This window comes from Rhinopithecus bieti, unplaced genomic scaffold (assembly GCF_001698545.2).
Source record: "Rhinopithecus bieti isolate Rb0 unplaced genomic scaffold, ASM169854v2 scaffold_34278, whole genome shotgun sequence".
NCBI classification, from domain to species: Eukaryota; Metazoa; Chordata; class Mammalia; order Primates; family Cercopithecidae; genus Rhinopithecus; species Rhinopithecus bieti.
The window spans coordinates 13,750-27,962 of record NW_016814409.1 but is presented as its reverse complement, the minus strand read 5'-3'; the positions used below and the strand labels follow the sequence as shown (position 1 = coordinate 27,962).

The window sequence follows — 14,213 nt, the reverse complement described above, 5'->3', positions numbered from 1 at the left end:
CCTGGGACCATCCCCAACTTTGCCAAACTTGTATCTCCAGTGGCTGAATCCAACTGTAAGTACCTGTACTAACTGTTTCCAAGTTCTTTGTCAGCAGGTTGCTCTGCCAGTGCAGCAGGTCCTAAGTTTTAAAGCAGCCATGAAGGATGCCCAAGAGTAGTCTTCACCGTCAGCTCCAGAGTCCTAGAGCATCAGGTTGCTGATACTCAGGCAGGTGCTGGGGAGCCTTCCTATGAGTCCCCGTGAAGCCGTGCCTTCTGTTCACTCAGCGCTTTTGCTTCCGGCAGCTCCTCCTTTTAGTCCTTGATGCATCTGGTTTTGCTTCCCCACCCCACTGGCATGTCTAGGGATCACCTTCCACTCATACCGCTTGCCCTTCTGTTCTTATTTCAGGGTCTGACCCTGGGACACCCAAGGAAGTGGGTGCTCTCCTCTAGCCCACTGAGGCACTAGGGTGCAGTGGTGGCTGGACCTCATGCCCTGATCTTGCTCCCTGGGGTCCCTGATCTTTCTAACCCACCCCCGCGGTTGCTGTTACTTCTCCCTGGACAAGAAATGATTGAAACAGCTTCATCTGGAGGAGGTGAAGCCACATTTGGGAGGGACAGATTGTAATGCCGGAGATGAGGCCTGGAGGGAGGAGTTTCTGCCTGAGCTCAAGAGTTTAAGGGCCAGAACTGGGTGCAGTAGGTTCCTGCGGGAGTCCAGGCTGGGAAGACTGGAGGCAGGGGTGCTTGCTGTGCCCTGCGCCATGTCGAGTCTGCTGCAGAGCAGGGCTTTGTCCTGGGCACCACTGCTGCTTCTCTTCAGCTTCCAGCTCCTGGTTACCTATGCTTGGCATTTCCAAGAGGAAGAGGAGTGGAATGACCAAAAAGAAATTGCTGTGTATCTCCCTCCCATCCTGGAGTTTGCCGTGTACACATTCAACCAGCAGAGCAAGGACTGGTATGCCTACAAGCTGGTGCGTGTCCTGGATTCCTGGAAGGAGCAGGTTGGTGACCACATCGTCTTCTTCCCTAGTGTCCAGCACAGGCTGCTGAGTGATGGGCAGGGGTGGGAGCGTGTGGGGCAGGGCTTAACCAGGACTCTTGGTTCACCATTTGTAGTCTAAACTTGTGTAAAATACAACCTCAGAAATTTGCTTTTTGTATTTATGAAAGATATACATTATAACTTTTTGAGTCCAGATCTACTCAATACTAGATATATTATTCATCCTCCATGATTTTTATGGCATCACTTAACTGAAGAATGACCTCAAAATAAGGAAAACTGAGCAAATGATGCATCAGGTGAGGAAATGGGTCACACAAAAAAATGTCCATAGACAGAAACTGAGAAACATTTCAAAGAAATTTAAAAAGAGATAGTTAGGAAAAGAGATAATCAGAATAAAACAAAGGGAAGAGAGAGACAGAGACAGATAGGCAGAAAGAAACAGAAAGAGAGACAGAGAGACAAAGACAGCTGATAATTCAGAAGTAAAAAAGAAGCACCATCAGCCCCGGAAGGCCAGGGTGAGGTCAGTTCTCTGATTTCCACCTGCTCTGGGCTCCTTGCTACGTCCACAGTTAATGAGTTGAATGTTGTGTTACACTCTTCCTCAGTCCATGGTCCTTAATCCTAAAATGTTCTCCTTTTAATGGAATCACTAAATGATTCAGGAATGTGTAGTTCATCCGGGCTGCAGGCATGAGCAAATAAAATGCCCTCCTAGTGGAGAACTTCTGGTTTAGAGGGAGAAAGAGCATTGCTCTTCCTTTGTCAGCACCAAGGGCCTGAAAGAAGGGCAGAGGGACTCCAGTGCTGCACAGAGCTTAAGCTCTGGAAAGAATCTGTGCAAGGTCCTGGCTGGTTCTCTGCCCCTGGCCCTCTGGTGTGGAGCCTTCCATGTGGCTTACCAGATGTGGCAATCCCAGAGTCAGTTTAGGGGCTGAGAGGAATGCATGCATGGGGAGGGAGTCTATGAAGTGAAATGAAATGGAGTGGGAAGGAGAGCGAGGAGAACTTCAGAGTGCACTTTGCAATAGGGCAGATGGTGTTTCTGAAAGCCATTGTCCCAAGGGTGTGTGCCTGTGTGTAGTGGGAGTGCTGGGTGGCATTCTTGCATTCCTCTTGCTGGAGGTCAGGTGGAAGGTTGGACAACACACTCTAGATGAGGCTCCCTTGGCCTCAGGGCTGAGGTTACCCTGAAAACTCATGGAGAGCTAACACCTTCCGGAGCATGCAGCACGTGTCCTCTGAAAATGCAGCTGCAGGCTCACATGCCTGCTGAGAGTGAAGCCGGGTCTCATCATGGGAGACAAGGAGGTGAAGCTGGACATAGAGGATGCATTAATAGGGTTTGACAGCCTGTGTCTGTCCCAGGACCCCCCACACATATTTGCTCTTTGCTCTTAACTCCTCAGTCTAGAGAAGGTCTCCGGGGTTTTACCTCCAGTGAGCTGATGCCAGGCCCATGCGTGAGCTCCCTAATGGAGGGGAGTGTTGTGGCCTCTTCCTACAAGGTCACATCTTCACAAGGAGTTACCTATGAGCAACTCAAATAGTCTGTCCACTTTAATCTTTTTTATTCAACAGGGTTACGATAAGATGACATTCTCCATGAATCTGCAACTGGGCCGAACCATGTGCGGGAAATTTGAAGACGACATTGACAACTGCCCTTTTCAAGAGAGCCCAGAGCTGAATGATGTAAGAAAAGACACCAGTTTCCCTCCTGGACACAGCTGTGGATACCGCATGGGGTGTGGTGTGGGCACAGGCGCAACTGACAAAAGGAGGTGTGAGCCCGCAGCAGCCTCTACCAGGCTGCTCTGCTTGTGTCTTAGCAGGGAGCACAGAGGGGCAGGCAGCCAGGGCTCCACTTGCAGGCTCCTGGCCAATTGGAGTTTCCTGACTCTTCCCTGTCACGCCACTGCAGCTGCCTGCACCCAGGGCACATGGCCTTCAGACTGCTCTTGTCCCCTGAGGTCCTAATCTCCTAGTCCTGAGTAGAGACTGTCCCCTCTATGGTCTTCCTCCCCAGCCTTCCTCTGCTTTTTGAAGAAAGAGCCTGGTGGGGATCCAACGTCACCTCTCTCTGAGTGTGCGGTTCTCAGGGTCCCCCTCCCCTGACCCAGAGTCTGAGGCAGGTGGAGGCTGAGGAGGGGCCCCACTGCCCTCTTTCCCTGGTCCTGTCCTGGCTCCTGCTGAGCTGCAGTGCCTGCCCTGGGTACAAGGACACAATGAACCCTGACACTGTGCATGACACATCTAGCATTACTCCATCCCCTTATCAGAGGATTAGGTAATAGATTAAGCAATTGTTTAAATCTGAGAGCAGCTCCCTCTGGAACGGAGTGTGCCATTTTGTTTTTGGAGGATGAAAGACACTGGACTGCCTGGGTTTCCCTGGAGGCTGCTGGGTGGGGAGGAGGGTGCTAATATAGGTGTTCCTTGGTCAGGAGGGAGCCACAGATCACCCTGAAAGTCTGGAGCAGCCCAGAACTCAGGCTAGAGGGCCATACTTGGGGGCCAGAGCCCAGCCCTGGGAATGGGCAAGATTGAGATGGAACCTGTGTTGATAGCAGAAGCCACAAGCTTCTGCGTCCCAAGCCCCCACCCACTGTCCCTTCCTGTGCTTGCTCCCTCAGACCCGCACCTGCTTCTTCACCATTGGAATAGAGCCCTGGAGGACACGGTTTGACCTCTGGAACAAGACATGCTCAGGCAGGCATTCCTGAGTGGGTCCTAGCCACGGGCCTGGCCACATGCTGTCCTCTCCTTTCCAGCACGTCGGCAGTTCCTCGGCATGGCCCTTCAGTGCCCGAGCAGCTCTGTGCTTGTGCGTTCTTACTTTCCACGTGTTAGGAGTTCATGCTGAGGTATTTTAGAAATTCTTCATTGTCTAAGTTTATCATGTAGTATACATCTTAACAATTAGCATTTTAAGAAGCTTTGTGTACCGTGATTCTGGAGGGAGGGGCCTGGGCAGTTGATGGAGTTATTCTCAGCAGGGCAGCCTCCTGGGCTCTCAGGGGTAAGTTTTTCTCCCCTGTTGGGCCTCCTGAGCCACTTCCAGAGGTACAGCTAAGGTGCGTCTGAGCTGCCATCTCAGGGCCCCTTGCAGGCTACAGAGGTGCAGTGAGGGTGGCCTCCCGGGGCACCGGATGTGCACATGGAGCAGGACAGGGACTCGGGATCCCACACAGCACATGTGACATCAGCACTAATGCTCAGGGTCCATGTATACCTAGTGTGTTAGCTGAGAATAGCCAGCAGCTGTGGACACCCTGTCCACATCTCCCAGACCAGGTTTCAGCAGGTATTTTCTGCAAAGATTTAAGGAATAACTATTTTGATCTTTGTAGGCTTATAGTCATTTTCTCAGCCACCCAGCACTGCCTTTGTATGTTGAAAGCAGCCATAGACAATGCATAAACAAATAAGAGCAGTCCTGTCCCAACAAGACTTTGTTTACAGATGGAGGCAAGCAGACTGAGCTGCTTTTGGTCTTCAGGCCATGGCTGCCAACCCCTAAGGTCAAGTCTGAGAGTCACACTCCCTCTTCAGGAGGGAGGCAGGTGAATGTCCCAGTCTCCCAGCCTCCTGGCACCCGATTCAGAGGTGTATGTCACATGGTTCTCAGAGCTCCCCAGCAGGATGAACGCCCCGGCCCCAGGGTAACCCACTGAGAACAGACACCTTGTGTTTCCCTTCTCCATCTCCCTTTCTCACTTGTGCCTCCTGGGATCACCTCCAGATAAACCACCCACACCAACCAGTCTGCATTTCAGGGTCCGCCTGGGGGACCCAACACAAGACCTGTGGTGCATTTGGACCATCATCTTGGCACGTGGCCTCCATAGAGATGCTGGGAGGGTGGCCCCTAGACTGTGGGTGTTCAGGCAAAGCAGAGGGGAGAGCCAGGCCCAGAGACCTCCCTGCGACCTGTCAGCACTGAGGTGGGCACAGCTGCTGCACTTTGTCCCATCTGGTGGGTGGGTCTCTAGAACCCACACAGCCCTGCCCTGCCTTGCTCTAGACTTGAACAGATTTTCCTTTGAGACCCTCCCACCACCTCTCCTGTCTGCTCCCACCCTTGGTCCTTCTCTTGACCCTGACTCCATCAGCAGAAGGAAGCTCAGAGGAGGCGCTTTATCCACCGTAATTCCAACAAGTGTCCTCCAAACAATCCACCCCACTCATTCCATTCATGAACAATTTCTGAGGCAGCTCCCAGGACAGGGTCTCATGGGGAGTGAGCCCCCTGAGGTGATGGGGGTCCTGGCTCAGGACCCTCTGGCAACACAGCCGTCCCTCATGGAGCAAGGGGAGTGGAGCCCACTCCAAGGCACTGGCCCCTGGGAGGATGCACTAATTCCTGCCTGACTCAGACTACACGTGTGTGTCTTTAACCGTTTTCTGCATCCCCAAGAAATGGACATCCACAATTTCTGGGACATGTGTTGATTTTTATTGGTTTTCCAGACTCTACATCATGCACGACATGACTCATGTGCACAGGCCTAATTAGAGGACAGGTCTCGCATTGCAGGCCCTGTTCCTTCGGAAAGGACTCCCCTAGTTTGCCTTGCCTGTCTGCATTTGCTCCTGGAGATAGCTATACTTCTCCTCCTTCAGGAATCTGTGCAGTGAAGAATCAGGAAATTGGGTTCATAGATGTTGAGTGTAGCCATGAGGTGGGCCCCTGAGCAAATTTTGTGCCAGAGGCTAAGACCAGAGACATGCTGGGAACATCTGGTCAGTAGCATCCCTGGACCCCAACCCCAGGAAGGAAAAGGGGCACAGATTGTAGTGTAGGGTCACTAGCTTCCTCCTTCCCCAGAAATGTGAGTTCTCATTTAACCTTGTACCCCTCAGCTCCTAATCGCTCATCTGCTGTCCCTGAGTCATTATATAAAGATGGCAACCTCTGCTTGGCTGTCCTCAAATGGTTACAGCTGAAAAGCTGAAATCACAAGCGGCAGTAGAATAAAACACTAAGTATAAATTAGTTCCAAAATGTGCTACATATACACTACTTTATTCTACATTGTGGCCACTTTCCTATCTGCTGGGGGAAATCTGGACACTTTTCATTTTCCCAGGGGTCAGGGCTGGGACACAGCCCTGGGGAGATTGACCATAATAATGAACACAAAGTGACAAGGAAAATGTGAGGAGGTTTTTGCAGACTTCCCAAAACTCTCTCCTTGAGACAGAGGAAGGGAAGATGGGGTGGAGCCTGGGGAGGGCAGGGAACTGCCAGGATATACACACAAGGAAACATCCTGGCTGTCAGTCCTGGCCCTGTATGTAGTCTCAGGACAACTCCCACTCACTCCAAATCTCCACTTCAGGTCCCAAGACCCAGAGTCCCTCATGTCCATATACCTCCTGTGAGTTGGAGTTCTGGTTCTTCCCTGGCCCCTGCTGAGCCCAGGAAAGGAACTGTCCTCTTCTGTTTGTGCTGCTATTACAGAATAACACAGGCTGGGTAATTTACAGGAAACAGAAACATATTTTACATAGCTCTAGAGGCTGGGAAGCCCAGGACCAAGGTGCCAGCATCTTGTGAGGGCCTCCCTGCTGTGTCCTCATGTGGCAGAAAGTGGAAGGGTAAGCTACACTGCATCAAGCCCTTTTATATATGTCTGTGTCCATCCTGGTGTGCCCAAGGCTAACATAGCCTTGGTAGAGAAGGAGACAATTGAGAGTTGTCTCAGGAGCCCCTGTGTCCACACACTCCACTTCTTTTCATGCTCACACAAAAATGTTGCTGTTAGTCAATAAACTCAAACATTCTGCGAGTCAGTGGAACTGTCTTCATCTTAATTCTTCATCCTGACTCTGACTCAATGGGTCAACAGAGGCCGGATGGTTTTGAAGAGCTAAACCTGAACCCATGCACGGATCACACTAACAAAACTGACCTTAGATGTGGGCAGTAGGGTTTGGTTGGCCCCAAGACAACAGATGTTATGAGTCTGATGGAAACAAGCAACCCAGGACATGTGAAGACCCAGGTCCCTCCAATGTTCAATCACACTGTCAGGGCTCAGCGAAGAACACCTTCCTCCATGGGCTGCTCAGGCGACCACGTAGGGCTGGCCAGCTCAGGCCAAGAAGCAAGGGAGACCAAGTGCCCCAGAAGGACAGGTTGCATACCCACAGAGCCTGGGGATGAAGGCGGCGGTAGATGAGAGAGATGTGTTCTCAGGTGCTGGAGCTAGCAGCATAGGGATCCCCTTCCTGAGGCGGGGAAAGAATGGAACAAGAACTGCTCTCACAATGTCCCCACAAACTTGCCAACACACAGAAAGAAAGGGGCCCAAGGTTGGGTGGGGCCATGAAGAACGCCACTTCACCTGCCCCCCATGCAAGAGCTCAGCTGCTGGCAGATGTTAGAGAGTGCAGGTTGAGGACTGAACACAGTCTTCAACCTTTTATCTTTCTGGACCTTTTTTCTTTCTTTCTGAAATTCCTGTTTAAGGACCTGAGGAATCATGCCTTACAAACCATAAAATTTCATCAAAAAGGTCCTTTCCTACCCAGTACATTGTGACTTGCTTTCCAACCTGACTCTGTCATGGCATCACCTGACAGATAGTAGACCCCCTTAGCATTCCTTTCTACTGACTCCATGTTTCAGACAAAACTTAACTTTTTCTACCAATTTCCAACTAAAGAATCCCTAAACCCACATAACACTTGTAAGCCCATGCCTTGAGATGTCCCACCTTTTGGGGCTTAACCAATATATACCTTCCATGTATTGATTTATAATTTTACCTGCAACTCCTGGGTCTATGACATGTTTCTTTATATATATATATACTTTAAGTTCTAGGGTACATGTGCACAACATGCAGGTTTGTTATATATGTATACACATGCCATGTTGGTGTGCTGCACCCGTTAGCTCGTTATTTACATTAGGCATATCTCCTAATGCTATCCCTCCCCACTATCCCCACCCCATGACAAGTCCCGGTGTGTGATGTTCCCCACCCTGTGTTCAAGTGTTCTCATTGTTCAATTCCCACCTATGAGTGAGAACATGCGGTGTTTGGTTTTGTGTCCTTGCAATAGTTTGCTTAGAATGATGGTTTCCAGCTTCACCCATGTCCCTACAAAGGACATGAATTCATCCTTTTTTTATGGCTGCATAGTATTCCATGGTGTATATGGGCCACATTTTCTTAATCCAGTCTATCACTGATGGACATTTGGGTTGGTTCTAAGTCTTTGCTATTGTGAATAGTGCTGCAATAAACATACGTGTGCATGTGTCTTTATAGTAGCATGATTTTTAATCCTTTGGGTATACACCCAGTAATGGGATGGCTAGGTCAAATGGTATTTCTAGTTCTAGATCCTTGAGGAATCGTCACACTGTCTTCCACATGATTGAACTAATTTACACTTCCACCAACAGTGTGAAAGCATTCCCATTTCTCCACATCCTCTTTAGCACCTGTTGTTTCCTGACTTTTTAATGATCGCCATTCTAACTGGTGTGAGATGGTATCTCATTGTGGTTTTGATCTGCATTTCTCTGATGGCGAGTGATCATGAGCATTTTTTCATGTGTCTGTTGGCTGCATAAATGTCTTCTTTTGAGAAGTGCTTGTTCATATCCTTTGCCCACTTTTTGATGGGATTGTTTGATTTTTTCTTGTAAATTTGTTAAGTTCTTTGTAGACTCTGGATATTAGCCCTTTGTCAGATGGGTAGATTGCAAGAATTTTCTCCCATTCTGTAGGTTGCCTGTTCACTCTGGTGGTGGTTTCTTTTCCTGTGCAGAAGCTTTTTAGTTTAATTAGATCCCGTTTGTCTATTTTGGCTTTTGTTGCCATTGCTTTTGGTGTTTTAGTCATGAAGTTCTTGCCCATGCCTGTGTCCTGAATGATATTGCCTAGGTTTTCTTCTAGGGTTTTTGTGGTTTTAGGTGTAACATTTAGGTCTTTAATCCATCTTGAGTTATTTTTTGTATAAGATGTAATGAAGGGATCCAGTTTCAGCTTTCTACATATGGCTAGCCAGTTTTCTCAGCACCATTTATTAAATAGAGAATTCTTTCCCCATTTCTTGTTTTTGTCAGGTTTGTCAAAGATCAGGTGGTTGTAGATGTGTGGTATTATTTCCAAGGGCTCTATTCTGTTCCATCTGACAAAGGGCTAATATCCAGAATCTACAAAGAACTTAAGCAAGTTTACAAGAAAAAGTCAAACAACCCCATCAAAAAGTGGGCAAAGGATTTGAACAGACACTTCTCAAAAGAAGACATTTATGCAGTCAACAGACACATGAAAAAATGATCATCATCACTGGTCATCAGATAAATGAAAATCAAAACCACAATGAGATACCAGTTCACACCAGTCAGAATGGCAATCATTAAAATGTCAGGAAACAACAGGTGCTGGGAAGGATGTGGAGAAACAGGAATGCTTTTACACTGTTGGTGGAAGTGTAAACTAGTTCAATCATTGTGGAAGTCAGTGTGGCAATTCCTCAGGAATCTAGAACTAGAAATACCATTTGACCCAGTGATCCCATTATTGGATGTATACCCAAAGGATTATAAATCATGCAACTATAAAGACACATCCACATGTATGTTTATTGCGGCACTATTCACAATAGAAAAGACTTGGAACCAACCCAAATGTCCATCGATGATAGACTGGATTAAAAAAATGTGACTCATACACACCGTGGAACACTATGCAGCCGTTAAAAAAGATGAGTTCATGTCCTTTGTAGCGACATGGATGAAGCTAGAAACCATCATTCTCAGCAAACTATCACAAGGACAGAAAACTGAACATGCATGTTCTCACTCATAGGTGGGAACTGAACAATGAGAACACTTGGACACAGGGTGAGGAACATCACACACCTGGGCCTATTGTGGGGTGGGGAATAGGGGAAGGATAGCATTAGGAGAAATACCTAGTGTAAATGATTGGTGCAGCAAGCCAACATGGCATGTGTATACATATGTAACAAACCTGCACATTGTGCACATGTACCCTAGAACTTAAAGTATAATAATAATAATAATAATAAAAAGAAAGTTCTAAATATCTGAGAAATAATCAAACAGAAATAGGGCAGCCAACCTGGGAGTCTCCACTCCTGCATGTGTTGTTTCTCTTGTGCATCAGATTATAAAAGCTAAAAGTGGACTCCAGCCTCTGTGATTATTCTGTTTTGCTTTCTAAAGGAACAGCCATTCAGTGGTCATTTGCATTATCCATTGTGTCTCTTTAGCATGTCACTTTAGGGTTAGGATGCTGTTTTACAGGGTGAACTGGGATCTTCCCCTTTTCTCACTGAGGTGCTGTTAACTTACAGTTGGGAGTCAGGACCTGGGCAGTGCAGAGGACCAGCATACTGTGCCCCCACAGACCTCCTGGATTGCTTATTCGTATCTGGGAAGAGTTAAGTGCTGTTCTGGATCTCTGATATATGGGCTGCTTTGAGGATTTGTCAAAAGGAAACTTTTAAAGCTTCTGTTTCTTTACAACCACCAGCTTAATTACTTATGGGATGTAGATGGTCGTGGGGGCAGTATAGAGTTCATTCAGGAAAAGAGTGGAGAAGGTGTACAGCGGCAAATGGAATAAATCATGTATGAGCCAGTTGCTGTTCCCTAGGAAAAACCCTTCACATCTTAGAGACTGAAAGCAACAAACTGTTCCTGTCACGCTCTGGAGCCTGCAGGTGTGCTGGGGCTTAGCAGACCTGGTCTGGCTCACCTTGTGTCTTCATCCTGGGGCCCATGCAGACGGGGCTGTGCCTGCTTGGGTCAGTTTTACATCATGAAGGTGTGGTGGGGAGCAGGAGGACCCACCTCTCATATCTGCAGGGTTAAGGTCTCTGTCCTTGTCACATCTGTTAACATCCTGTAGGCCCAAGCAAGACCCATGACCATGCACACAGACAATTGGGGTTTATGCTGCATTTTCTGGAGAGAGCTGCTACTAGCCACGTGGCAGAGGGCATGCATGTATAGTTTTGTTCCAGTAGGGGAGACAGCTGTCCATCAATCCTGAATCTAGTAAAACCCCTCTTCTCTGTGCTGTGACATGGCACACGCTTCCAGGAAGCCTATGGCTTTCATGCTGGCAGTGGCTGTCTAACCTTTTGCTAACAAGGCTGACTTTTTTCAGTCTCCTCAGTTCCACCTGGGGTGTCTGGAAAGTGCTGGCTCCCTAGAAGGAATCCTCCATATGAGGAAAACTCCTTTCCGAAGGCCCGTGTTTATTTTCTATAAAAACAGACTGATCAAAGGGTATGGCCTGGTAAAGCCTTTTTTGGACTACATTTTTAATATATTAACTCCTGAGTTCTTCCTAATAGAGAATTCACTTCTACTCCCATCCAATGTGGTTCACGTGGTATTGGAATCATAGTCAAATAATTGTGAAGGTGTGCATGTGCAGGATGGGGTTTTATGATGAAAACTCAGGAGGAAATAGAAAAAGGGGGCTGGGAAACAGCAATGATCCCCCTGCACTGCAAAGGGAGGTGCAGGTAGGATGAGGTGGGGAACATGGCCATCTCTTGTGAGGTGACACCATCTGGGGGAAGTGGAGGGTGCTTCCTCCTCAGCCTCTGTCCCTACATCCTTTCCAGCGCCACAGTCCCTTCTGCCTCACACCCTGTCTCTGCTCTAAGGAAGAGTACAGAGTGTGGGTGCTAGTGAAACATGTTCTTAGTAACCAGTCAGCCTGAAGCTTCATCACGCAATGGCTTGGTCATTTCCCCGATGCATGTATGCTAGGCTGAGAAGTTAGGAGGTGTTTCCATGACTTCCCAAATAGCGGACAACACAGGCCTGTGTGTGTCAGGTGATCCTTACTCAGAACTTTGCTGCATTTTGATTTTTTATTTTTTGTACCTTTTATTTCGTAGTGATTTCAAACTTACAAAAAGTGGGAAGAGTGATATAAAGAGCTCCTGTATACACTCAAATTCTCCCACTCTTAACATTTTGTCTCGTGCTATTTCCCTCTCTTTCTATATGTGTACAAACTTTTATAGGTTTTTCTGAGTCATTTGAGTGCAAATTGCAGAGATGACTTCTTTTATCCTCAGATACTTTCATGTGTGTGTCCTAAGGACATGGACATTCTCTAACACAACCTCAGTGCAATGAGCAAAATCATGATGCCACTGTGGATACATCCTTTTGTCTAGTCTGTTGTTCAGACAGTTTATCAATGGTGTTTATTTGCCAAGCTTCCTTAGTCTCCTTTAATCTGGAAAAGTTCTTCGTTCTTTCTTGTCTTTGTTATCCTGTCATTTTTGAAGACAACTGGCTATTCTGTAGAATGTTTTCTGTTGGGGTCATCAATGGATTCGATGCAGGTTGTGCGTTTCTTTCAGATGAAAATTATAGAAGTGATACCGTGTCCCTCAGTTCATCATTCCAGGAGGCCACAATACTATCGTCCAATTGCTGATAGATGTTAACATTAATCTCTAGATTTAGATAGCATCTTCCAGGTTTCTCCACTCTAAAGTTACTTTTTTGTTTGTGTAATTTAAAAATATTTCATGGAGCAATACTTAGAAAATAGGTTTATGTTTTACTTCTTATTAAACTTTTACTTTCTACCATTAGTATATAATGATAATTCTTTCCTGAATAGATTATTATGATTATTGTGACTATCTTTTTTTCTAACTTCATCATTTCTTCTGTATTTATTAATGGTGTTCATTCCACTGTAATGAAAACTTTCTTTTCTCATCTGTCTATTTATCTATATACCTAGCTACCTAGCTTCTCTCTCTCCATAGATGGAACTCAGGGTTTCTTAGTTTATTCAGTAAGTTATATTCTGTTACCACTATTATTCCAATGTGTAGATTATCTCACATTTGGCTACCAAGAGCTCCTTTAAGCAGCTTCCTCTGTTCTCTTGACATGTTTCCATTATTATTAGAGCCCATCCTTACCTTCTCATTTATTAATAACAAGAAGTTCTAGATCTATTTTATACTTTCCTTCATCCAGCTATAGAATCACTGACTGAAATCTGTGGTGACTTCAGAAAGCAATCTCGAGTGGTGCCCGTGCTCATTCATTGCTATAGGGATGCCAAGGTGCCTCTGTCAGTAGTTATTAACCTGGAGCAATTTTGCTTCCCAGGGCACATTAGTAATGTCTAGGACAATTTTGGTTGTTGCTACTTGGGAGGCTGTGCTACTGGCCTTCAGGGGGCAGAGGTCAGGGATTCTGATCAACATTGTGCACTCTTTCCCATAATGGCAGATTAGAAGCTTTCAATGTGCCTCAAGCACTTGGAAATAGCAAAATAGCACATAGTGATCAGCTCTGTGAGTTTTACTCAAGAAGGAGAGTGGGAATCCACTGGAATCCTGAAGGACATCTCAGACGCTGGGGAGGAGAATGCAGGCAAATAGCCCCTATGACAATGTGTTCCTGATAAAAGGGAGTGATGTCCCAGAATGTGAGGGGGTGGAGTCTCCATCTGTGATGTACCTTTCCACTGGGGATTCCACGGAACCAGGCCAAGGGAGAGCACTTAGTTTCTCCCAGGCCCTGGAGCTAACTTGGGAGATGCTTGGGCACTCTGAGAGGGAAAGACACTGGAAAAAGCTGCTGGCATTTTCCCAGACCTAGGACAAAGAGCAGTATGCCATTTTTAATCTGGGCTCATACAGTCAGTCATTCTTAGGTGACCCAGCAGCGTGCCCACAAGCTCATTTTAGTCTTGGACCAGATTAGAGTGCTTGTGCTAGAATGGGGTAGGGGCCTCCATAATTAGAATTGTGCAGTGACTGTGAAAAATGCCCTAGTAGTAGGTGTTGGAATTGTGCTCACCCTTGTTGCAAGTCTGGAGCAAGAGGAGGGCTGCTGCAGCCATGGTTTCTCCTGGGTGATAAGACTTACAGCCAAGGTCATCTTGGTGCCTGGAACTGGTCTCTGTGTATCAGTGCAGGATGCACCAGACTTCTTCCCTGAGATCATGGAGCAGCTGGATTCTCTCCGCCCCACACTCAGGCTGATCTCTAGGCATTGAGAGCACCTGCTCACTCAGATCAGCAGCCTGGGTAGCCCCACCCTTCCTATGTATAGACTGTGGTGCAGCAGGGCCTTCTGCACTCCATACCCAGGTAGATCTCCAGGCATTCAGAGCACCTGTGTGCCTAAATCAGCAGCCTTTGGTGTGCTACCCTTCCTGTGC

At 47.2% G+C, this 14,213-nt stretch overlaps 1 protein-coding gene across 1 annotated transcript; it reads left to right on the top strand.

Moving 5' to 3' along the window:
- The first annotated feature begins 676 nt into the window (after positions 1-676).
- Positions 677-3,954, top strand: LOC108514093 (putative cystatin-9-like protein CST9LP1). Its single transcript, XM_017850125.1, has 3 exons — positions 677-991; positions 2,581-2,694; positions 3,636-3,954. Exons 1-3 carry the CDS (start codon positions 752-754, stop codon positions 3,723-3,725), a joined length of 444 nt encoding a protein of 147 aa, XP_017705614.1. The 5' UTR covers positions 677-751; the 3' UTR covers positions 3,726-3,954.
- The last annotated feature ends 10,259 nt before the right edge of the window (positions 3,955-14,213 follow it).

What these genes read in the sequence shown, in the direction of transcription:
- LOC108514093 (XM_017850125.1), top strand. Translation starts at nt 752, where the DNA reads ATGTCGAGTCTGCTGCAGAGCAGGGCTTTGTCCTGGGCACCACTGCTG. An exon ending in TGGATTCCTGGAAGGAGCAG is followed by an intron (nt 992 to 2,580) that starts GTTGGTGACCAC and finishes TTTATTCAACAG; the next exon opens with GGTTACGATAAGATGACATT. An exon ending in AGAGCCCAGAGCTGAATGAT is followed by an intron (nt 2,695 to 3,635) that starts GTAAGAAAAGAC and finishes TTGCTCCCTCAG; the next exon opens with ACCCGCACCTGCTTCTTCAC.